Here is a 23,222-nt window from a genome sequence, read left to right as displayed (position 1 = left end):
GCGCAGGGCGCAGGACACACAGCGCCTCCCAGCCGGGGGAGGCAACGACACACAGCGCCTCCCAGCCCGGCCACACAACGACACACAGCGCCTCCCAGCCCGGCCACACAACGACACACAGCGCCTCCCAGCCGGGGGACACAACGACACACAGCGCCTTCCAGCCGGGGGACACAACGACACACAGCGCCTTCCAACCCCGACACACAACGACACACAGCGCCTTCCAGCCGGGGGACACAACGACACACAGCGCCTTCCAACCCCGACACACAACGACACACAGCGCCTCCCAGCCCGGCCACACAACGACACACAGCGCCTCCCAGCCCGGCCACACAACGACACACAGCGCCTCCCAGCCGGGGGACACAACGACACACAGCGCCTTCCAGCCGGGGGACACAACGACACACACCGCCTCCCAGCCCGGCCACACAACGACACACACCGCCTTCCAACCCCGACACACAACGACACACAGCGCCTCCCAGCCCGGCCACACAACGACACACACCGCCTTCCAACCCCGACACACAACGACACACAGCGCCTCCCAGCCCGGCCACACAACGACACACACCGCCTTCCAACCCCGACACACAACGACACACAGCGCCTCCCAGCCCGGCCACACAACGACACACAAAGTTCCATGGGGCGGGCGGGGGCCCAGAGCTGGAGGCGAACTCGACACCTGCTGCCGGTTCCCGGGGCTGCGGTGCCCTGTCCGGGGGCTGAGGGGAGGGACGGACAGTGGGGCGCGATTCCCCCGGAGGAGGCGTCAGGATGGGGGGCAGCGGGACTCGGGGAGCAGCGGGGCAAGGAAAAATCACCCCCGCGGGGCGTGCAGCTTTCGTGCTCAAAGTGACCCGTCTGTGCCCGGCTGCTGGGTGTCGCTGGCAGAACCAGCTGATCCCAGCCGCTCCTATCAGGCTCAGCCCAGCGCTCGTGGGGGGAGAGAAGCAAGGCCCTGCCTGGAGCTGCGGAGTAAGAGTGGGGGCTGCAAGGACTGGCCTCGATCTGGCCATGTCCGACTATCAGATCTCAGTGGAGGAGCTGAACGACCTGCTGGCTAACGGGAGCGGCTGCTACAGCCTCCCCAGCGCGCACAGCAACGAGGTGGCACCCCGCATCCACGTGGGGAACGCGTGAGTGCGGGGGCGGCTTTGGCGGGGGGGAGGCCCAGGCAGTGACTTCCCGAGCCAGCACAGCTGCGAACGGCTCCCACCGGCCTGATTTGAGGGCGGGGGCTGGGTGAGCCGAGGGTACGGGGGAAGCTGGGTTGCTGGTGACCTAGGGAGTCTGGCTCCCGACTCCTAACTCAGTATCCGAATATTTGTGAGAACTTGGTTGGGGCCTAGGAGGTTGTGGGTAGTAAAGGTTTGTGGGTTAGGATTACGTGGCCCTGGACATCCATGGTTCCTAGGTTGCAGTTAGGGGAGCCTGCGTGTGTGTATTCCGAGCTGTAGGGCCCTGTGGTGTTTGCTAAAGGGTTTTGGTGGTCCCCTGAAGTCCCAGAACTGAGGGATATTAAAATAAAAGCTGTCAAAGCTAATTCAAGAGTGGGCTAAAAATGGATGAGAAATCTTGCTGGCTAGGCTCTGACCTGAATGTGACTGTGTCCGCACTAGCCTTCCCCCTGTGTAGCTGTCCTGGGAGTTGCAGTCCAAGTTCTACAGTCCTATGCTCCACAATAGACACTCCACAGAAATGGGAGCAAATATTCAAGAAAATGTGTTGTTTGCCCAGGAGATGGCTTTTTGCTTTTTTTTTTTTTTTTTAAATTCTCTCAGCTGCTTGGAGGTGGGTTAGGATGCCAACAACATTCTCCACCCTGGCTGGCAAAATGCCTGGGGCTGTTCCTGTTCTCAATTGTAAGGTATTTACATTCACTCCATCCAAACTGTGGGTTCTATTCTCTGCTCTGCTTCTGACCTTCTGAGAGACCTTGGGCAAGTCACTACATTGTTCTGTGCCTTGGCTTCCCATCTCAAACTTTGTCTTGTCTGTTTAGACTTAAGATTTTGGGGGAGTGGACTGTCCCTTTATAGCAAAAGGTGGGTCTGTAGGCGCTAACGTAATACAAATAAAAATAAAACTAGGACCTCCACCTTTATCCTAAACACACAATAAGCTCTGCCTTGGTCCATAAGAACATAAGAATGGCCATACTGTATCAGACCAATGGTCATTCTAGCCAACTATCCTGTGTTCCAACAGTGGCCAGTGGCAGATGCTCCAGAGGGAATGAACAGAACAGGGCAATTTCCAGTGCCCCATCTGCTGTTGTCCAGTCCTAGCTTCTAGCCATCGGAGGCTTTGGAACACCCAGAAAATGGGGTTGTGTTCCTGCCCATCTTAGCTAATAGCCATTGATGGACCTATCCTCCACAAATTTATCTAATTCTTTTTTTTAACCTACTTACATTTTTGGCCTTCACATCATCCCATAGCAGTTTGTTCCATGGCTTGACTGTGCGGTATGTGAAATACTTACGTATGCTGGTTTTTAAAACTGCTGCCTATTAATTTCATAGGGTGCCCCCTGGTTCTTTTGTTATGTGAAGGGAGTAAATAACACTTTTCCTTCACACCATTCATAATTTTATACACCTTTAACATCACATCTTAGTTGTCTCTTTTCTAAGATGAACAGTCTAAGTCTTTTTAATCTCTTCTAATACGGAAGCTGTTCCATACCTGTAAGTTTTTTTGCCCTTCTCTGTTCTTTTTCCAATATTAATATATCTTTTTTGAGATGGGGCAGTATTCAAGCTGTGGACATACCATAGATTTCTATTGTGATACTATGATATTTTCTGTCTTATTATAGAATCATAGAATTTTAGGGTTGGAAGGGACCTCAGGAGGTCATCTAGTCCAACAGCCTGCTCAAAGCAGGACCAATCCCTAACAAAATCATCCCAGCCAGGGCTTTGCGAAGCCTGACCTTAAAAACCTCCAAGGAAGGAGATTTCACCACCTCCCTAGGTAACCCATTCCAGTGCTTCACCACCCTCCTAGTGAAAAAGTTCTTCCTAATATCCAACCTAAACCTCCCCCACTGCAATTTGAGACTATTACTCCTCATTCTGTCATCTGGTACCACTGAGAACAGTCTAGAGCAATCCTCTTTGGAACCCCCTTTCAGGTAGTTGAAAGCAGCTATCAAATCCCCCCTCATTCTTCTCTTCTGCAGACTAAATAATCCCAGTTCCTTCAGCCTCTTCTCATAAATCATGTGCTCCAGCCCCCTAATCATTTTTGTTGCCCTTTCCTGGACTCTTTCCAGTTTTTCCACATCCTTCTTGTAGCGTGGGGCCCAAAACTGGACACAGTATTCCAGATGAGGCCTTACCCAATGCCAAATAGAGGGGAATTATCACATCCCTCGATCTGCTGGCAATGCTCCTACTTATACAGCCCAAAATGCCATTAGCCTTCTTGGCAACAAGGGCACACTGTTGACTCGTATCCAGCTTCTCATCCACTGTAACCCCTAGGTCCTTTTCTGCGGAACTGCTGCCTAGCTGTTCAGTCCCTAGTCTGTAGCGGTGCATGGGATTCTTCTGTCCTAAGTGCAGGACTCTGCACTTGTCCTTGTTGAACCTCATCAGATTACTTAAGGCCTAATCCTCTAATTTGTCTAGGTCCCTCTGTATCCTGCCCCTACCTTCCACTGTATCTACCACTCCTCCCAGTTTAGTGTCATCTGCAAACTTGCTAAGGGTGCAATCCACGCCATCCTCCAGATCGGTAAAGAAGATATTGAACAAAACCGGCCACAGGACCAACCCTTGGGGCACTCCGCTTGGTTATCTTATCAGATCATCAGGTGTGTAGAAGGTGTATGAACAGTGTCCCACAACAGTAGCAAGGACTCCACAGGATAGAGCAACATTTTGGTATAAATCCACTCTACACTCTAATTTCCTATGTTTTGCTGGCCTCTAGGGCCTGTTGCAAAAGAACATACGTCTTCCCTTTGGTGTGTGGGAGAGGAGAATCATGTTTTGGCAGGCTGGTAAGAGCCTAGTTGTTGTAGCCGTGTAAGTTCCAGGATATTACAGAGACAAGATGAGTGAGGTAATATCTTGGACCAACGTCTGTTAGCGAGAGAGACAAGCTTTTGAGCTACACAGAGCTCTTCTTCAGGTCTGGAAAGGTACTCAGGCCAGGTCTGCGCTACAGACCTATGTTGGTGTAATGACGTTGCTCATGGGTGTGAAATCCATGCCTTGAGCAATGCACCACTTAGACAGCACTATGTCGATGGACTGACATAGCTACCGTGGCTTGTGGTGGTGGTTTTACAGAATGGCTAAATGAGTGATCTTACAGTGGTGCAGCTGCATCAGAACAGCTGGGCCACTGTAAGCTCGCTAGTGTAGACATGGCTTAAAGGGCTAGCAGCTGCGCTACTGTAGCACTTTACATGAAGACAAGCCTTCAGAGTGTCACAGCTAAATACAAGATCAGACAGAATGAATGGTCCCATAGCATATACTCTAGGGGAAGTGACCCATTAACACCCCTGTAGTCATAGAACAAAAAGGAGGGGGGTTAGGGGTTACAGATCGTTGAAATAAGCAATAAATCCAGTGTCTTTATTAAATGAAATATGGCTTATTTCAACAATCTGCAACCCACTAACTCCCCTTTCTTTTTATCCTTTGACTGCAGGGTGCTAACAGGCCACTTCACCTTGAATGGTCCTGTACTTTAGCATAAGTAGTTAGAATATGTGCTGTTTGATCTTGTATTTGGCTGTGATACCCAGAGCCCTTTGCCAGACTCTGTGTACCTCAAAAGCTTGTCTCTCTTACCAACAGAAGTTGGTCCAGTAAAAGATACTACCTCACCCACCTTGTCTCTCTGGGAAGAGACTTAAAATGTAAAATCTGTGCCGTATGTACACCTGGACTGGTGGATAGTGCTGATCAGAAATTTGTGGGGGGGCGGAGGGACTGAAGATACTTTCCCTTTAAATGGGGATTTCATAATTTCCATAGCAACATGTTGTGATTTCACAAAGCTAGGATTATGACTTCACTGCAGGTTCAAACAAAAGGTAATGCGAGGTTGAGGATGGCACAAGCCCTTATCCAAACACGTGAATCTTCACGGTAGAAATGGGGATTCTAGGAGTTAGTACAAGTTAATGACATTGCATTTGTACAGACATTCTCTTTTTTTAATGTCTGCCTTATCATTAAAGACTCTGTTCAAAATCCATTAAATCAATCAGCAAAGTAACTGTGGAGGACGATGGTATAGCGTGATTTCTGTGTAAGTTTTGTATTGCTCTTATGTGGCAGTACAGAATGTCAGAACGGTGTGAATGTGTTGACAAATGAAAGCAGTTATTTATTCTGTTTGTGGAACTGAAAGGTCAGATCTCCAATTAATTTGATAAAATCTTTCCCCAAAGTAACTTTCTGTGTCTATTTAACTTATTAAATCAACCATAATAGCTCATACAAACTATGTCCTGCAAAAATGTTCTGTTATATGATTGTTCTAATTCTAACAATTCAGGTTGTATAGCAAGTCCATATGAAGAAATCTGGAGTCCTATCTTACATTACAATAGAACCAGTTGAGTCTTCATTCTTACTAAGTAACAAATGTAAAAAAAATCTAGCTAAGTGATGGTGCACTGATAGTCTGTGTGAATTGAGATGGGTTGAATGGTTCACGGCTTGCTTTTGGCCCTCATGTAATCCTTGTCTCTGATGCCTCCTGAGTTGTTGTCAAAAGCACTTTGCAAACGTTGCAGCAAGATAGTGCTGGACAGCAGTACGGCAAATGTTCTCCCAAGGAGAATGAAGTGACTTGATTATTTGCTCTGACACTGAAGCATCAACCCTGATCTGGATGGATCACTTCCTTCTTGGGATAGATCGCCTGATTTATCACTGCCCAGTGGAAGCACTTAAAAAATTTTTTTTTCCTAGAGCAGACACGTCCCTGCAGGGTTTCAGACACAGGGAAATCGCAAGCCCAGTGAGTGGCATGTAGGCAACAGGATTCAAACAGATGGATGAAAATATCTGAGCTGGATTCAGAATAAACTTTTGATTGAAACCTACTGGACTATTTCACATTGTGGTATGTCTGTTTTTTCTTGTGAATGAATCATCCAGAGCTAAAAATGGGAGTGGTGTTAGAATATTCAGGGATCTCACTTAGCTCAGAAATTCAGAAAGGTGAGATTAAATTGGAACATAGACAATGCAATATGAACAGTCCCTCTGTTGTGTGACTTAGTGCCAAAGCACTAAATTTTCCATATAATATGGAGTCTTGTAACCTGACTTGAACCCAGCAAATTTTGGGTTCAGGTCTGGTTGGGTCTGAAAACAACCCACCACTCACTGGCTTGGGTCAGGTAATCTCTGATGACCTCCTTCTGCCTGCCGGCTCTATGTGGTGGCAGCTGCTTGCCCCACTCCTGCGGGCCACCACCTCTTTGCTGCACTGTGGTGTGAGTGGGCTGACGAGTAGCAGTGTCATTCCCTCTGCAGCACACACAGTCCAGTGCGGCGGCGGTGGCCAGCTGGAGGGGTCACACATCTGCGGCTGTACTGACTTCATGGGCATGAGGTGGCCGGAGACAGATCACAGGCATGGGAGCAGAAAGCCTTTACCAGACCAAGTGGCAGTGGTAATACAGGTTCGGGGGGAAGTGTCGAGCTGGGCTTGGGCTGGGTCTGAAAATGAGATGACTAACTCTCTCGGGCTTGGGTCATGTTTGGATGGGCTGTGGGTCTAGTTGAGTTCAGGTCAGGCTTTAAAATTAGGCCTGAACAGACCTCGCATATAATAGATGAAGGAAATAATTGATGAAAACACAAAGATAAAACAGCGAAGGATAATAACTGAAAAGCATATTCAGACAGTCCTAACCATTCAGAGAGGACCAGTTTCTCAAAACAGAGGTTCAAAACAAAGGGTAAACACTATTGCACAGGTTTCTGACCAGTACAATTATATATTTTTCAGATAATAAGTCAGCAGAATAATTCAAAATACAGCATGAAATCTAAACCAGCTTCTGTGATTACAGAATTTTTCTAGATCATCCTCAGTCTACCGAACAAATTTCAACATTTTCCTCGTGTTAACACTGTTTTGAATTGCATCTCCAGGAGGTACTTCACAGAAAATAATTGTTTCTGACTAGTACCAATGAATCATAAATTCCTATCTGAATAGCATTAAAAAAGAACAGGATATGTTTAAGGCTTTCCCAATGCATGTATTAATGTCTGAGAGCCAGATCTCCTGTATCTTAGGGCTACAGGATATTAATGTGGATGTGATTAGAGCCCTGCATCTGTCCAAACCTGCAAACATGGTCCACGGATGGATATAAAGCAGATATCCGCAGATTTTCAGGGCTCTAGATGTGAGGGTTTTTTTTTAACTTACAGTGAGCTGCAGTCGATAATCTTAATACACATTTCTCAAATGTGTCCAAAGCATTTTAAAGAATAATATGCTCAGAGTCAGGCTGGGAGCAGACACTGATGTTCTGGCATAGAAAAGTAAATGTACAGAACGCTCTTCAGCCTATTGGTTTGTGTGTTTGCATTTCCCCCTCATCTGGCCCTGTGCTGACATGGACCATTTATCTTTTTTTTTTTTTTTTTCCTTTTTTACTGCCGAAATCTGTGTCCTGTGAAAATTGCTGTTCTGTCAAAAAGCAAGCAAATCTTGCATATGTAACAGCATCTCTTCTGCACTGCTGGCAGAGAAACAGTGTTGTATTTCAAACTGTGTTTTGAAAACCTATAAGCACCTCAAGCCACATCTCCAGAATATGTATTTGGTAACAAGATCTTGCTAAGGACGTCTGAGTCTGGTTCATGGTGCCCATCTGAGTAGGGGAATTTTAGAAAGTACTTGTTCCAACTGGAAGTACACTTCAGTTTATCCTGCATTTATTGTATGTAGAAAGTGTATGTATTTGGGCCTGTCATCCCATGGCAATAGGCAGGCTAAGATAAATGAGTTGTTAATGGCTGCCCACTAATTATAGGGCAGAGTTAATCTTTTGTTGGTGTAAAAAGAAAAGGAGGACTTGTGGCACCTTAGAGACTAACCAATTTATTAGAGCATAAGCTTTCGTGAGCTACAGCTCACTTCATCAGATGCAAGTGAGCTGTAGCTCACGAAAGCTTATGCTCTAATAAATTGGTTAGTCTCTAAGGTGCCACAAGTCCTCCTTTTCTTTTTGCGAATACCGACTAACACGGCTGCTACTCTGAAACCTTTTGTTGGTGTGTTGCTCACATGATTAAGCTGTTGGTAGAGGTGGTGAAAAGAAAATTGATGTGTATGAATATCCCAATAAGAATTGAGTTGTGCTGTCACTGGGGATAGTGGTAGGCAGAATGGAGAAATTATTAGTGAATTCTGTCTTGTAGCAAGGCTTGGACTATAACTCTTTATTTGTTGGGTTGGCTGGCTGCATGAGTGATGTTGCATTACAGTCTTACTTAGGACTATTTACCATTAACTGCTGCCATATGTGCCTTTAGGACTTGAATTTTGTGGAAGGTAAAAGTGATCTATGGTAGGAAGAAAGACACACTCAGGTAACAGCTATTGTAATATTACAGGGCTAGAATGGGGAGAGTTCCATATTCAGAGCAGATAAGATTCCATGAGCTTCTTAGGGGAAAAGAAGCTGATCCTGCTTTCCTTTCCCAGAGACCACCTCCTTGCTCTGTTTCTCAGGAGCCAATGTTTGAGGGCAATACAATGAAACTGAAATGTAGGAAGTGGGATTTTCTGGGACTGTTTGAAAATGGATTTATTTATTCTACAATAAGCAGAGGCCAAGCTTTGCTCTGTGCTTCCGCTAAGTGTACTGATAAGAACCTTAGGTATAACTCTCAAACTCATTTACTGTGTAAGGATTAGAGACCAGCCTCTAGTGTTATTGATAACCTAGTCTGTGGTTCTCAGACACAGGAGTTCCTACTGTCCTTAAAGCTCTCTTATTCCTTCAAAACCCAAAGGACTTCCATCAATACAAATGTCAGGTATGAGAAGAAAGGACAAGGCATACACTACAGAATGAACATTTTTTTCTTTTGGTCTTGTTTTTATAGCATTTACTATTTTGTTCCAAGTAGAATTCCCCTGGCATTGAGGCTTATCCCCTGGCACAGCTGTTATCCTGCCAGACAGAAAATTAGCCAACTTTTGTTTGGCTAATAGATGAAAGTCTTTAAAATGATATGGCCCATTGCCATGATTATTGGGTACATATGGCAGAACATGTAGAAAATTTGCTCACACATGAGGATTCATCTGCAATGTGCACTCATTGAAAAAGGGGAACAGTCACAGGGGAAAAGGATAAGGTTTATATGTTCATTATCTAACATTTTATTATGTGGTAACTGTGAGCTAATTTCTGGGGAACCTCAAAATCCAGAGTGTGGGTTCAGTTTGGGTACAGTTTACTAATTCAGATTTTATTTATCTATTTAGATTTCTAATAAAAAGGCGTCCACCTAAAAGCTGTGGGCACCTTGCCAGAACTTAGAAATCCATCCAAAAATATACTGCACATATGTTTATCTAAAGCTCAACCACTATTAAAACCTCTTGTGTCTGCTAAATGAGGCCAGGGCTCTTGAGAGAAGCAGCTTTCCCATGAGATTTGTGCTTCCAGACCCAGCTAGAAACATGGTGAAAGCTGATTTTTCACCATAGTTCAGCTCTTCTGGTTCCAGTCCTGGATGAGACTTCTGAAAAATGAATGTACACAAATGGGGCTGGTGAGTAGGGGAGTTCTCTGAAAGGTTCAGAACCCTGAAAGTTTGGTATGATTTTGTTTCCAAAAGCAGGTGAAGATTTGGGATGGAGGATGTTGGTGGTTTCTGTTTCCCTTTGAACTACTTTGCCTATCCCTAATATAAATTCTAATGCAGAGAGTAGGGCACTGTCATGATAGATTCATGGTCGCTCGTGTTGCTATGCAGATGGGCTTTTGCCATTTGTACCAGCTGGAGTTTTTTTAGGTCATGTGTCTTCATTCCTACATTTAATGCATTGTGATAATCAAGCGTGGAGGGCATGAACACATGTATCATCATGCCCAGGTCTGTACCCGACACGAGGGGTGCAGTCTTCTGGCCAGTTGCAGATGGAAATGTTTTTTTGTTTTGGGGGTTGTTGGGCGGGTTTTTTTTGGCCACCATGGGTTTTTTGGTATCTGATAGAACTGAGGAATCTGAAGGGACCTATAAGCTGTGGACCAACTTTTACAGTGTATGGACAATGAGGCAAATACTTCAAAATGTTTCCATTTTCCTAAAATTATAGCCTCCCTTTTGCTCGGGTTCATCTTTTGCCAGATGCTGATTTCAGCTGAGACTGAGAGCAGGGAGCTGGCTGTATAATCCTGGCACTGCAGCACGTGTTGTCACACCAGCTCTCAGTAGCTTCATATGTATTGAATAATATGGAGCAAAGGATTGAACCTTTTGTGTGTGAACGGGCTAAAAATATGATAAACTTTTGAGACAAAAATCTGTAGGAGACTCGCTGGTGAGTGCAGAGTGTTGAGTAACTATCACCAGATAGAAGAACAGGAGGACTTGTGGCACCTTAGAGACTAACCAATTTATTTGAGCATGAGCTTTCGTGAGCTACAGCTCACTTCCTTGGATGCATGCAGTGGAAGCTCATGCTCAAATAAATGGGTTAGTCTCTAAGGTGCCACAAGTCCTCCTGTTCTTTTTGCGAATACAGACTAACACGGCTGTTACTCTGAAACCTGTCACCAGATAGTAGCAATATCCCTGAGAACTTGTGGAGGATGGGAAGGGGCAATATGGTACCTATCTATAAAATAGGGGAATACGGGCAACCCAGGGAATTACAGACCAGTCAGTTTAACTTCGGTATCTGGAAAGATAATGGAGCAAATAATCAAACAATCAATTTGTAAGCACCTAGAAGATAAAAAGGTGATAAGAGTCCATGTGTTATAAAGAGGGGAGTGATAAATTAATTCTCCTTAACCACTGAGGACAGGACAAGAAGTAATCTTAAATTTAGCAAGGGAAGTTTAGATTAGACATTAGGAAAAACTTCCTAACTGTAAGAGTAGTTAAGCACTGGAACAAATTACAAAGGGAGGTTGTTTAACCTGTTCTTAAAAATTTCCAATGATGGAGATTCCACAAACACCTGTCGGGGATGGTCTAGTTAATACTGAGCCCTGCTTCAGTGCAGGGGACTGAACTAAATGACCCATTCAGTCCTACGTTTCTATGATTCTGTGGACAGCAGGGGGCTTTGTTATAGATTCTGAGGGCACTTGAAAATACTGAGAGTTTGGCCTCTGATTATGTGATTTGCTGAGCCCCAATTGTTTTCTTGATACTTCTTACTTTCCAGGTTCATAGCCAAGAATATCATGAGACTGCAGCGCCTGGGCATCACCCACATCCTGAACGCAGCTGAGGGGAAATCCTTCATGCATGTGAACACTAATGCAGAGTTCTACGAAGGCACAGGCATCACCTACCATGGCATTAAAGCTAATGATACCCAAGAATTTAACCTCAGTCGCTATTTTGAGGAGGCAGCTGACTTTATTGACAGTGCGCTGTCCCAGAAGGATGGTAAGGTATCTCCAAGAGTCTCTCTGCCCTGTTTTCTATTCAGTATGTGAATTTACTGGCCATTTGTTTCATTGTTTAAAATATTCCTTTTTTCTTTCCTCAGTTTTTCAGTAGAACAGAAACCAAAGCATTCAGATTAGGACTTAGACCTCTTGGTGAGGAGTTTCGGGCACTTGAATATACAATGAAGAATTTGCTCTCTATGAACAGAGCCCCGCAATGTATGAAACAATGGAAAACTGCCACAACAGTGGGTGATTTGGGGAGAGTAAAACAGCTAGGGCATCTTAGCAATGAAAGTGTAAAGGAAAATAATATTGGAAATGCTGTGCTAGGAAGAGAGGCTTTAATATTTCCTGAACATATTAGTGGATCAGAATGGAAAATCTGGAAAGTAATGCAGGACCCAAACACTAATTCAAGACAGTAAAAATCATAAATCAGAGTCAGGATGAACATTGCAAAATGCAACACTCAAGTCACAAGCTAATATTAGAGATGCAGATTAAATGCAAATAACACATGCAAGAGTGGATAATTTCTTAGCATAGGGCAGAGGTAGTCAATATGTAGACTGCAGGCCAAATCTTGACCACAAGACGTTTTGGAACGGACTGCAAAATCTTTTTATTTACTTGTTATCATTATTGTTGTTATTTTTATATTCTTTTCTCTGGAGTCTGGACATTGAGTATACCTTGACCAAGAAATTTGGATCTTGACAAAAAATAATTGATTACCCCTGGCTTAAGCCTTAGGCACCTATGTATTTTTGAAAATCCCACTAGGAATCTAAATATCTTTAAATACCTGCCCCCTATTGTTTGTGAATTGTTAAAAACCCACTCTCTCCGTAGTTAGGAGCTCACTTATCTATTTCTAGATCTTTTCTTCTTCCTGGTAGCAGGGGTAGTGGGCATATTATATTTTATATGACTGTGAAGGAATTCTCCCTTTTTTAAAAAGGGTATTTTATTATTGCATCATAAGCTCCCATGCATCTGAACATGGCCTTTTCCTTATCCAATATCCTGACAGTGGGCATAAGTTTTCACACTCTTTAAACAAATACAGCTAAAGTCAGTTAAATTATGATCCACAGATTTCATCCACCAATCCATTCTGAGCAGCTGTTTCCTCTGTCAGCAGCTCTATTTGCAGAAGGCTCAGAGGGAATATCCTTGTTTTTCACCCCTCTGTTCTTTCCAGAAGCAAGGAATTCTAGGAATAAGATAATATCCCAAGCCCAGTGTATCAGCCCCCACCCCCTTTAGCCTCAGGAACTTGTTATGCCATATGTTCACTCTTCTGTCCTGGACTGAGGGGTTTAAAATATGTTTTCACAAACCTTTCTTTGACCATGCACTGTATGATTGTTGCTTTGAAACAGAGCTTTATAAACACCGTCAGAGTATGGACAACCTCTTGAAAGAGTGTTTTGGGGGCAGCTCCTCTCCCATTCACATCATACAAAGCATCTCCTCTCCCATTTGTGGTCACATAACATCCCATGTGGCAGCAACAGCAGTTTCCTACATTGAATAGTGATATTAGGAAGGTATTCCATTTATTTTGCTGACTTCTGTGCAATAAAAGTTGTTGTTTTTTGAAAAAAGTTAATTCTGCTGTCTTCAGTGCTTTTCATTTAATCTCTTTCCCCCCTGCAAATTATGTTCTGTTTCCCGCAGCTGGAAATGAGGAGTCATACCAGTATTTTCCCAATTGGTTCCTTTCTCACAGATTAATTAACACTTTTCTACATTTACTATCTGCACCCCAGTCACCAAAAACAGGCAGACTTTTTAGGATTTGATTCATTGTTCCTCTGTTGTTTACTTGGTCATCTTTAGATGTAGCATGAATGCTCAGAAAGTAGGACAGAAGATAAGGACCAAAAACTCCAGCGCGAAGGCAGCAGGTTTTATGCATATTAGGGGAATCGCTGACATTTTTAGATATTTTAACACAACTGACTCAGTGCTGCTTCTTTTTCCTCTAGGGTCTCCTGTACATGCCCTTAGAATGCCCTGCTCATTGCTTTACTCATCATGGGGCCAGATGTGAAGTGAGATGTATCAATTTACTCTTTTATTCTTAGTGGGCTAAATTTGGAGATGGCATGTAGGATTGGGTGTAAATTACACAGTCTAAGATTCTGTAATATACACATGAGGGCGTGGTACAGAAGAAGGTATAAATTACACCAATTGAGATGGCCTCTAGACAGACATGAATTTGGCCTATCTGTACAATTTCCTCATCAGGAGAAGATTATAGACTTTACCAAGGCCCCAGTGCTTGTACAGAGGGCAGGGTTAATCTACTCTAGAGTTGAATGTGACAGTCCTTAGTATGAGTGAAATTGTAAGGGCATTAATTAATGTTTGTTCAGTGCTTTGAAGGTATAAAGCAAGTTGAGTGCTGAGTAATCCAAAAGAGTCTGCAGAAGGTATTGTAGTAACGCCAGAGGGTTTCTGAGCAAGAAGAAATGGTAACTGGGAATTGGTGTAGCAGCTTCTCAGATTAAACACTTCTTTGGGACTTTATTAAAGAGAGAGGGAAAGGGTGACACTTTTCCGTGCTGGTTCCAAACACTGTCACTGGTCAGAGGATCAGAACATAGATAAAAGATGTCTGGTTTGAATAAACAGACTGCTGCTTGGTTAAAAGAAACAATCCCTGAGTCATGAGATTTTTAGCTCTGAGAACTCTCACTTCAGATGGATTATCTGGTTATGGTATGTGCCCCCTGGAATTTCTGCTGCACCAAATTATCTTAAACATTTTCAAATGGAAGTTCTGGTATAATATTAGATACCTTGCTGCTCCCCAGAGTCCCAGGAAAACTTGAGATAAGCTTAGCGATGCTGCAAAGCAAAAGCTTGTAACATGGGCCTCCTCTATACTGAAAGCTTGGAAGTACAGAGTGCAGTAGGTCAGCTTGTGCTTCTCATCAACTCATTATTTCTGCTTACTTCATATTTCTTCACATGCTCCCAATGACTTTCTCAGCCCACATCTGAACAGCTGAAGAGTCTTTTGCAGAGGGGGAGAGAGAACTCTTTCTAGGGAGTCCAGGGGGATCTGCCTTTGGCATATTTTTATTTTTTGGTAGGGGGTTAAGGGATTGACAGTTTACAGTTTGATCAATCTGATGAATTCCAAAAGCAAGAATTTACCTCTTCCTAGTAGCTTTGTGAGCCAGAGAAACAGGCCTGCACCAGCAAGGAGAGTTTAGCAGGTTCAGGCAATTGGGGTGAACTGTAACAGAGGCACGGAAGTCCTGCTGCACCTGGTCAATTTGGATAGTGCTCACAGAAATGTGAATACCAGTGACAAAATGACTCTGAATGTTCAGTCATTTGTCAGTGCCTTTGTTAATTCTGATGGGGCTCCTTAAGTCTCAGGTGCTGTTAAGCAACTTCTGACCTACCAGTCTAGTTATTATCCAAAAACTAATAGATTTTTAACTAGGTTAAAGGTCCATTCCAGTTATTAAATGAATCCATTATTAAAATTATTTGTATTGTATGGTAGGGCAGGGAGTTAATTGGCTTCACCCCCCTTTCTTTTTCAGACAAGTCACTATCCACACCACAGATCTTACACCTGTGTCCCTGTTCCCTTCCTGCCCTTAGCCAAAGATGATTCCAATTTCCCCACCCCCATTCCCTGTTCCCATTTTCCCCACACACACACCCACCCACTTCCTGATTGACTGCAGACTATATAGTAAAACTTAAGTTCTGCTTAGCTATACCTTAACCAATCATTTTCCTGAAATTTAACTAACCAATCCTAACATAGTGTAACATGATTATTTAACCAATTCTATCCCACCACCTTAATTAGTTTACACCCAGAAAAATTAATTATACAGCAGACAGAAACAATCACAGAACCAGACAGAGATTATACAGACAAGCAATAGCAAAGTGGGAACTATAATGACAAAACAATACAGAAGTGAGGATTTCACATCCCAGCTATTGATAAGTGAGTTCTTGCCAGACAGGATGCTATCAAACTAAGTTTCCTTTTACATTTTCTAGGCACTTCCCTTTCTCTGGAGGTGATAGTCACTATCAGAACAGGATTGTAGTCTCTAAGGTGCCACAAGTACTCCTTTTCTTTTTGCGAATACAGACTAACACGGCTGCTACTCTGAAACCTATCCTCTCTTTGGTTCCTGGAGGGATAGTGATAACTTTTCTCCAATACTGCAATGATGAGCAACGATGGAAAGGGAAGTGGCACCGAGTTCCAATAATAAATATTATAGACATAAAGGAGAGTGGTTAGGAGATCAGCCTTTAAATTAACACAAAGGTTGCAATGCTGATGTTCCTAAAAAATTCCCTCAAGGATCTCAATAGCCCAAGGCAAATATGCTAAGAGCCTTTTCTCTGCTGCAGTTCAAAGTAAACTGGCTTTCATGCATCCGATGAAGTGAGTTGTAGCTCACAAAAGCTTATGCTCAAATAAATTTCTTGGTCTCTAAAGTGCCACAAGTCCTCCTTTTCTTTATGAGAGAAATGTGTGATTCCTCTGTCCTCTTGCTTCTGCAATGGGTTTGTTTGGGTCAGCATCTCCCATCTCCCCTGTGTTTAGGGAGAGGGTCTGTCTTTAGAAACATGGGCCAGTGAGAAGCCACCTGAGAGCAAACCAGCTTGGGCCAGATTTCAAACAGGGAGAAGGGAGGTGATATTTTATTTAATTTCTTTTTGGTTATTTATCTACAGCACATTCCCCACAAATAGCTGGAGTAATAGCATTCAGAATCCTGTATCAGTCAGCTGGCTGCATTCTGTGTGCTCTTGGTGCAGGTATGTTTTGTAACTGGGTTCTGCTGGCTATTGGTGCTGCATAGTCAGCACCTTCATTTGTATCCTGTAAGCTGAACAGGCAGCTTCTCTAAAATGAGAGTGCTTTCATGCTCATAGAAAAGGAGGACTTGTGGCACCTTAGAGACTAACCAATTTATTTGAGCATAAGCTTTCGTGAGCTACAGCTCACTTCATTGGATGCATGAAATAAATGTGTTAGTCTCTAAGGTGCCACAAGTCCTCCTTTTCTTTTTGCGGATACAGACTAATGGGGCTGCTACTCTGATACATGCTAATGTGACTTCAGAAGCAGAGATGTGGCAGTAGCAGGGGAAGGTGTAACTGAGGTAGAGACATAGGAAGTGCTAGGATTGCAGCATAAAGGATGTGTATCTTGTTTTGTGAAATGTTATATCCAAACAACAACTAAGTCTCTGTTTATACCATGCATCTGCAGCCTTGCATACTTTTAATTCTGTGTTTTTAATTTCTCTACCACATTGGTTCTTCTGCAGAAGATGAAGTTAGGGAGTCCTGCAGGCTGCTACCCTTATTCTAGACTGAAAGATTGCAGGAACTTAGCAAATGGAAGGAGTCCAATTCCTCTCTCTTTGGAAACAAATATGGTATTTTCTGCTTTAATTTGTACAGGTGTTTATAATGTGTAATTGTTTTGCAGTCTGCTGGATGGTAACGTGGCTGCTAACAGAGACACAGTACCTGTCTTCTAGCTGAGACCATTCAAAATTCAGTCATTGGGTTGCTGAAGGACCAGTGTTACTCTGTTCATTCATCTTTCCATCAAAGGTGTTTCTGTAGTGCTTCCGAGTTATAATTTGTTGTTTTCTGTATGTTCTCCCTGTACAGGCCGGGTATTTGTGCATTGCCGTGAAGGCTACAGCCGCTCCCCGACACTGGTCATTGCTTATCTGATGCTTCGCCAGAACATGGAGGTCAAGTCCGCTGTGAGCGCTGTCCGGCAGAAGCGGGAGATTGGGCCCAATGATGGCTTCCTGAAACAGCTCTGCCAGCTCAATGAGAGATTAGTGAAGGAGGGCAAACTGAAGCCCTAAACTGAGGAGCTGCATTTTCTCAGAAGGGCTCTCCGAACTGTCAAAGGGTGCACGTTAGGTGCTTTAGATACCCAAAATCAAACGGCTAGGCTAGGTCATGTGGTGTGAGGGAGGCAGAGTCCCTTCTCCTTGTCTAGTGAAAGTATCTCCCACATGTCTGGGTCTGTCCTTTAAAATAGCACAAAGCTCCATCACTCCTAGGAGTTGTTGCACTAAAGAAAGCTCTTTAGAGGGATAACTCCAACAATGTATCAGCTGTCATCACATGTGTTTGTTTCAGAGCCCACTGGAGGTCCCATGACATAATGTGCTTCGCATTGACTTTGGATGTCATTTATTTAAGCTTCATGTTCTTGAATCCCATCCATGCAGCTCAGCCACATGGGTGCCCAAGAGCAGAAACGCACCTCCCTTCACTTGCTTTTAATTGAAGTACTGTATTTTTAAAAGTGTATTTCACACACTCACAGGTGCCTAAAGTCTGCACTCTCCCCTATTAGTGTGTATAGCTTTGTGTGTGGTATGGATATATACAATACAGTATACATACAGGGCTTGAGTGTGGCAGTAAAGCCATCCAGAGTCTGATGTTAATACAAGTACCCTTGTAAATAGAGTTTGTATATCTGTTATTTGTGTTTATTATTAAGTAAAAACAAAAATGCTGTATTTTTTCATCTTAAAATTCAGAAGGAAAAGTAAAATATAGAGAGCCAGTATCAAAGGACAGAATTGAAAGTGAGGAGCAGAGAATGGGAGTGCTTAGGTATATTGATACTTGGTGTGGTATAAGAACCTGAACAGAAGACACACACAATATGAATTGGCTGCTCATGAGGGATTTAGGTGAATTTCAGGTTCTTTTTTTTTTTTTTTTAACCTCACTATTATTTATATTGCCCCTGGAAAGCTTGAACCTGAAATCTTTCTCCTCACTGAAATGTTTTCCCTTCAAGAAGCACACATGCTGATTGCTTATTGTAAGTTGCCCATTGTAAGGGACAGCACATTCTGGCTTGAAGTAGGATTGCACTGTTTGTGTTTAAACAGAAATGAGCCCTGTTGTCCCTCACATGGGCATGGCAAACATTTACTTCCAAGTGGTTGATATCTTTGGCCTCTCTTAGACACTGCCTCATTGAGTCACTGCAGTATCTGGAGAGGGAACTGCTTCGTTTACCATGTGTATGTTGGCTGAGTGTGCAAACATAACTTTAAAAACTAGCACAGTGCTGTACATGTACTCAGGGCCTCACCGGTGCACCCACAGAGTTGTTGGTAATGCTATCAGAACCCTGCACATACTTGTTCAGTTTTTCTGTGTGGTTTTATGTATTAACAGGAAAACCTCTTGTATTATTGATGCACAGAGTGCCCAGCACTAGGTTGTTCTTTTTATGTATTCGATTTTTTTAACCATGTGTTATTTCCTGATCTATTTTTATTTTAATATTTTTACACTGTTTGGTTTCAAGAAAGTTGTGGGTTGGGTCACTTGGCCTATAACTCCACATGTGACTTCTCTAGTCAAAAACAGGGCTTGCTTCAGTTTCTTTGCATAGGATAGGTATAGCCAAACAAGTAGTCCAGCTAGCACCATACTGTGTCTCTGTCAGCAGCTAGTTCCAGATGCTTCCACAGAAAAATGGCCTCATAATGGATGATTATGGAACAATCAGCACATAGGGTAAGTATGTACTGAATTCCATCTACTGAATCCTGTGCATTTAGTGATTCGGCATTTGCGCTGAATTACAACCTTTATAGAATTTTATCATATCTAATGCATTTGGGGATACTTTTCACTATCAATATAAATGTCTGATTTTTTAAAAAACCTTGACTTCCATGTATTGTGGTAGTGAGTTCCACATGTTAATTATGTTTGTGTAAAAGTCTTTCCTGTTGATCAGATTTTTAAATCTATTGCCTTTTAATTTCCTTGGTTGCCCATTTTTCTGGTATTATGAAAGCTGGTGAATAGGAGCACCTACCTTATCTTTTCTACATTACTCATTCTCCATTTTGTATACTACAATCTTGTTTACAGATAAAGCTGTTTTTCTACTTGATGGAATAGAGCTTTTATCTCTTTACCTACATCAGTGTATTGCAAATATGAATCAAAATAATATAGAAAACACACTCTCTCTGTCTCTTTGGCTTTGATTGGTATTTAGAAGCTAGGGCTCCAACCCAATGAGTGATCTAAAAAGAAATTATTATTAGGTATTAGATTTTTTTTATTCCACAGATGCTCCTGGATTGATCTGTTTAGTTAGTGGGAGTGTGATCAGAAACATCCAGGAAGGATCTCAGTATTTTTTGTTGGAATAGTAGAGTCCATCTGCTTTGTGGTGATGATAGGATTTGCACAGCTCTGTATTGTCTTAATGAACCACCTAAAAGCAGGTGGAGAGATTGCTGCTTGCTGTTGGCATATGACTAAAATGAACTGGAAATCAAGAAAGATATGAAAAATATCTCCATATTTTTCTTCTTTTATAGGACCTTTTCAGAGTTCATTTGCAGTGGTGTAATATCACTAATTTCAGTGGCATAACATCTGATTTACCCCAGTGTAAATGAGATCAGAACCAGGTCTTCAGTGTTCAACCTTGGCAGATGTGGTACCTGTTGAGGATGAATGACAGATGCCTGTGGGAAATGAATTAACCCAAAAGCAAGCTCTGAAACATTATATCCTATAGTGAGTTACTGAGTACTTTGATTCATACATAAAACTGATTCCTTGTTTCTTGTTCTGCTCATACTCTTGAAAAGTGTAAAAAGGGTAGCCGTGTTGGTCTGGATCTGTAACAGTGGCAAAGAGTCCTGTGGCACCTTATAGACTAACAGATGTATTGGAGACGTATTCACCCACGAAAGCTTATGCTCCAATACGTCTGTTAGTCTATAAGGTGCCGCAGGACTCTTTGCCACTTGAAAAGTATAGTTAAGAGTATAACTTGTGATGTCACATGTGCTCCTCCAGTCTTTCATCTGTTCTTCCAGTTTAAGCCCTTTAATGTTGCATAGTATTCTGCAGATTGCAGCTGTCTGAGAAGAGCTCTTAGTTCTAAATTTAATTCCATAATCATGTTATGCTTCTTAGTGCATCTCTTTGACTGTAGGTGCCAGATCTTATTAAAAGGGAAAAAATAGAGATTTCCTCCATCATAAGACGAAATTGACAAAGTACCAAAAAAAATACTGTGCCTTTTTACTGAAACTGGAGTGGAGCTGCCAGCTGCTGCTGTGTGTTCCTTACTGGAGTGACCATTGAGAAAGATATTTTTAAGCACAGAAGAGTAGGTAAGTAGTAACATGGTGCAGTACCAGTGATAAAACTCTTTTAGCTGTAACTAAGAATGCCTCTTCTGGATTTGTTGATAAAAGTTTTATCTCTAAATAACAGCACTTTGCTTTTTGTCAGAGTAGATAGAGTTAGAGCTTTGGAGAAGGGAGGATGTCTCTTCAGGATACAAACCTGTCACAGAGCAAGTAAATCTGCCATGCCAGATCCAAAATAACAAGAACAAAAGCAATTGCTTTTTGCTTTGCAGGAATGTTTTGGGTTTGTTTGGTTGTTTACTAAAAAAGCAACTCCAATAAGTACTGAGTCCTCTAAAATATTATCGTTGTTTGCAAAGACTGTTCTCATGCTTTAGACTGAACCAAAAATGTCCTAGCCATTTCACTACTACAGGGGCAGGGTTTATAATTTAGAGAAGAGTATGAGGTGTGGGACTTCAATAGTCAGAAACCTTTTTGTACTTTTTTGTTGTCGTCATCCTTGGGCCATGCAACTAAGACACAGCTGTTTACAACAGAACTGCAACAGTTCTGCATGTTACACTACAGCAACACGTAGTACAGCCAGAAATTAGTTCATGAATGGGTGCCGTTGCAACTGTGTACGGTGAACAAGTGGTTTCCTGTAAATGGCAAACATTTTGCAAAACTAGTTCAGAATTTGAGAGGTAGGCTCTGAATGGAGGACTAGTAGCCAGTAACTACTGTGTTCCAATTCCATTTGGACTCATTGTATGACACTGGGCTGGTCACCTTTCTCCTATAAAATGGAAACAATACTTACCTACCTCACAGGGATGTTGAAGATTAATTAATGGTTAGAAAGTACTTTGAAGATTAAAAGCACTATATAAATGCTGAGTATTATGCAATCTTTGACTTGAAAATCTTCTGTCACATGTATGTTCCTTCTGACAAGAAGGAATCATTACAATAGGTGTGAGAGTGGCAATGCTTTATAGTCATTTAAATATTTACAATGAACTCTCTCTTGGTCAGGGCCAGTTAAAATCCCTGATGCAGGCGTGAGTACAAACAGCAGGAATTTTACTTTCTCCAGTTTCATTAAAATTAGTATTACTAGTTTGACTGCGCTAAAATAATTTTGTTCATGCATCCATGTCATGGGCTCTGCCAATGTGTAAAACTGAAAATAGAACAGACCTAGGTGGTAACTTCCATGCGTTTATTATTGGAAATTGGAAACCTCGTGTTCTGTGATATCCCAACCCTAAACATAAATGGGCAGCTTCTGCCCTACAGTGTTTTCTATGGGAATTTGGAATTGAAAGTCTAAAATGTAACTTTGAAGCTGTTAGTACCACCCACAAACTTCTAAAAAAAAATCCTGATCTATACCTATAGATCTAGCTAAATGGTACTGATCTATACAAACAGAACCTGCACTGGCTTTCTGTTGAATATCTCCGCTCTGTTTCCATCCAGTGGGATTAGCAATTGTACAGGTTTGTCAACGAGCCATTCTTATCTCCTTTCGTGTACACTTTAAGGCTCCTGTACTACTGGAGTTGGAAGACAGCTTTCTGTACAGGGTACTAGAGAGGAAAATGTACAGGGCACAAAGTTATGTAGCGAGCAGGTTCTTTTCCTCTATCTTGGTTGGAGCTCCTGGTGTTCAGTAAGAGGAGTTTTATTCCATTATGTGGGGATCACTCCAATTAGAAAAATCAAATGTACAATGCTGATGTTTTGTGATGTGACAAAATAAATTACCAGAGTTAAATTGTTTGTTCTGTACAGTGTGTTGTGGTGTTTTGCAAAAAAAAAAAAAAAAAAAAACACCAACCCCAAATATGTTTGAGCAATGTGCAATAAAGTCTGTATGGTGCAGTTGGCATGATGAACATTACGGTGTAATTTGCATGGAATTGCAGCAGTCCTCAAGGGGAATGTCACAGATGGCCATAATTACAGCAAATGAGAAGAGCTGCCTCACACCTGAAGAGAGGTTCTCAGTAGAATATGATTTCTATGGACATTAAGAGAATACTCAAACAACTTGCACAATCACCTGGGTTCTGTACACACACAATCTGGGTTCAATCCCCACAGGTTACCTGCTACTTATTGGCACATTCTGTAAAAATGCAAAAGGGCAGAAAAGGGGAGGATCTGTCCTAAACGCAAAATGAAAATGTGTTTATTAATCAAAAAAGTAGCTCATTTTGGAAATGCTGGAACAGCCCTGATTTAGCAGTTCTGTTAAAGCTCCCTCCACTTTCCCTTGTTGCAGTCTGGGCAGAAATGTTCTTTCCAGGAATCAACTGTTCAAAAATAAGACTTTTTAAAATTTCATCACAAGCCTCCCACATTGCTGAAAAGCTGCAGCATTT

General features: G+C 42.5%; 1 protein-coding gene across 2 annotated transcripts; it reads left to right on the top strand.

Annotated features, from left to right (window-relative positions):
* Positions 1 to 18: 18 nt before the first annotated feature.
* On the top strand, positions 19 to 22,733 carry DUSP3 (dual specificity phosphatase 3). 2 transcript variants are annotated; one of them, XM_073325905.2, is made up of 3 exons: positions 19 to 1,151; positions 11,428 to 11,659; positions 17,348 to 17,503. In XM_073325905.2, exons 1-3 carry the CDS (start codon positions 790 to 792, stop codon positions 17,411 to 17,413), a joined length of 660 nt encoding a protein of 219 aa, XP_073182006.1. In that variant the 5' UTR covers positions 19 to 789; the 3' UTR covers positions 17,414 to 17,503. The 2 variants fall into 2 exon arrangements, with proteins under 2 accessions (XP_073182006.1, XP_073182005.1); XM_073325904.2 differs by having other exon boundaries at positions 30 to 1,151; positions 11,428 to 11,654; positions 17,348 to 22,733.
* The last annotated feature ends 489 nt before the right edge of the window (positions 22,734 to 23,222 follow it).

Source organism: Lepidochelys kempii, chromosome 27, assembly GCF_965140285.1.
Source record: "Lepidochelys kempii isolate rLepKem1 chromosome 27, rLepKem1.hap1, whole genome shotgun sequence".
Lineage (NCBI taxonomy): Eukaryota > Metazoa > Chordata > Testudines > Cheloniidae > Lepidochelys > Lepidochelys kempii.
The sequence above is the reverse complement of the archived record's forward strand: the minus strand, read 5'-3'. Positions and strand labels throughout refer to the sequence as shown.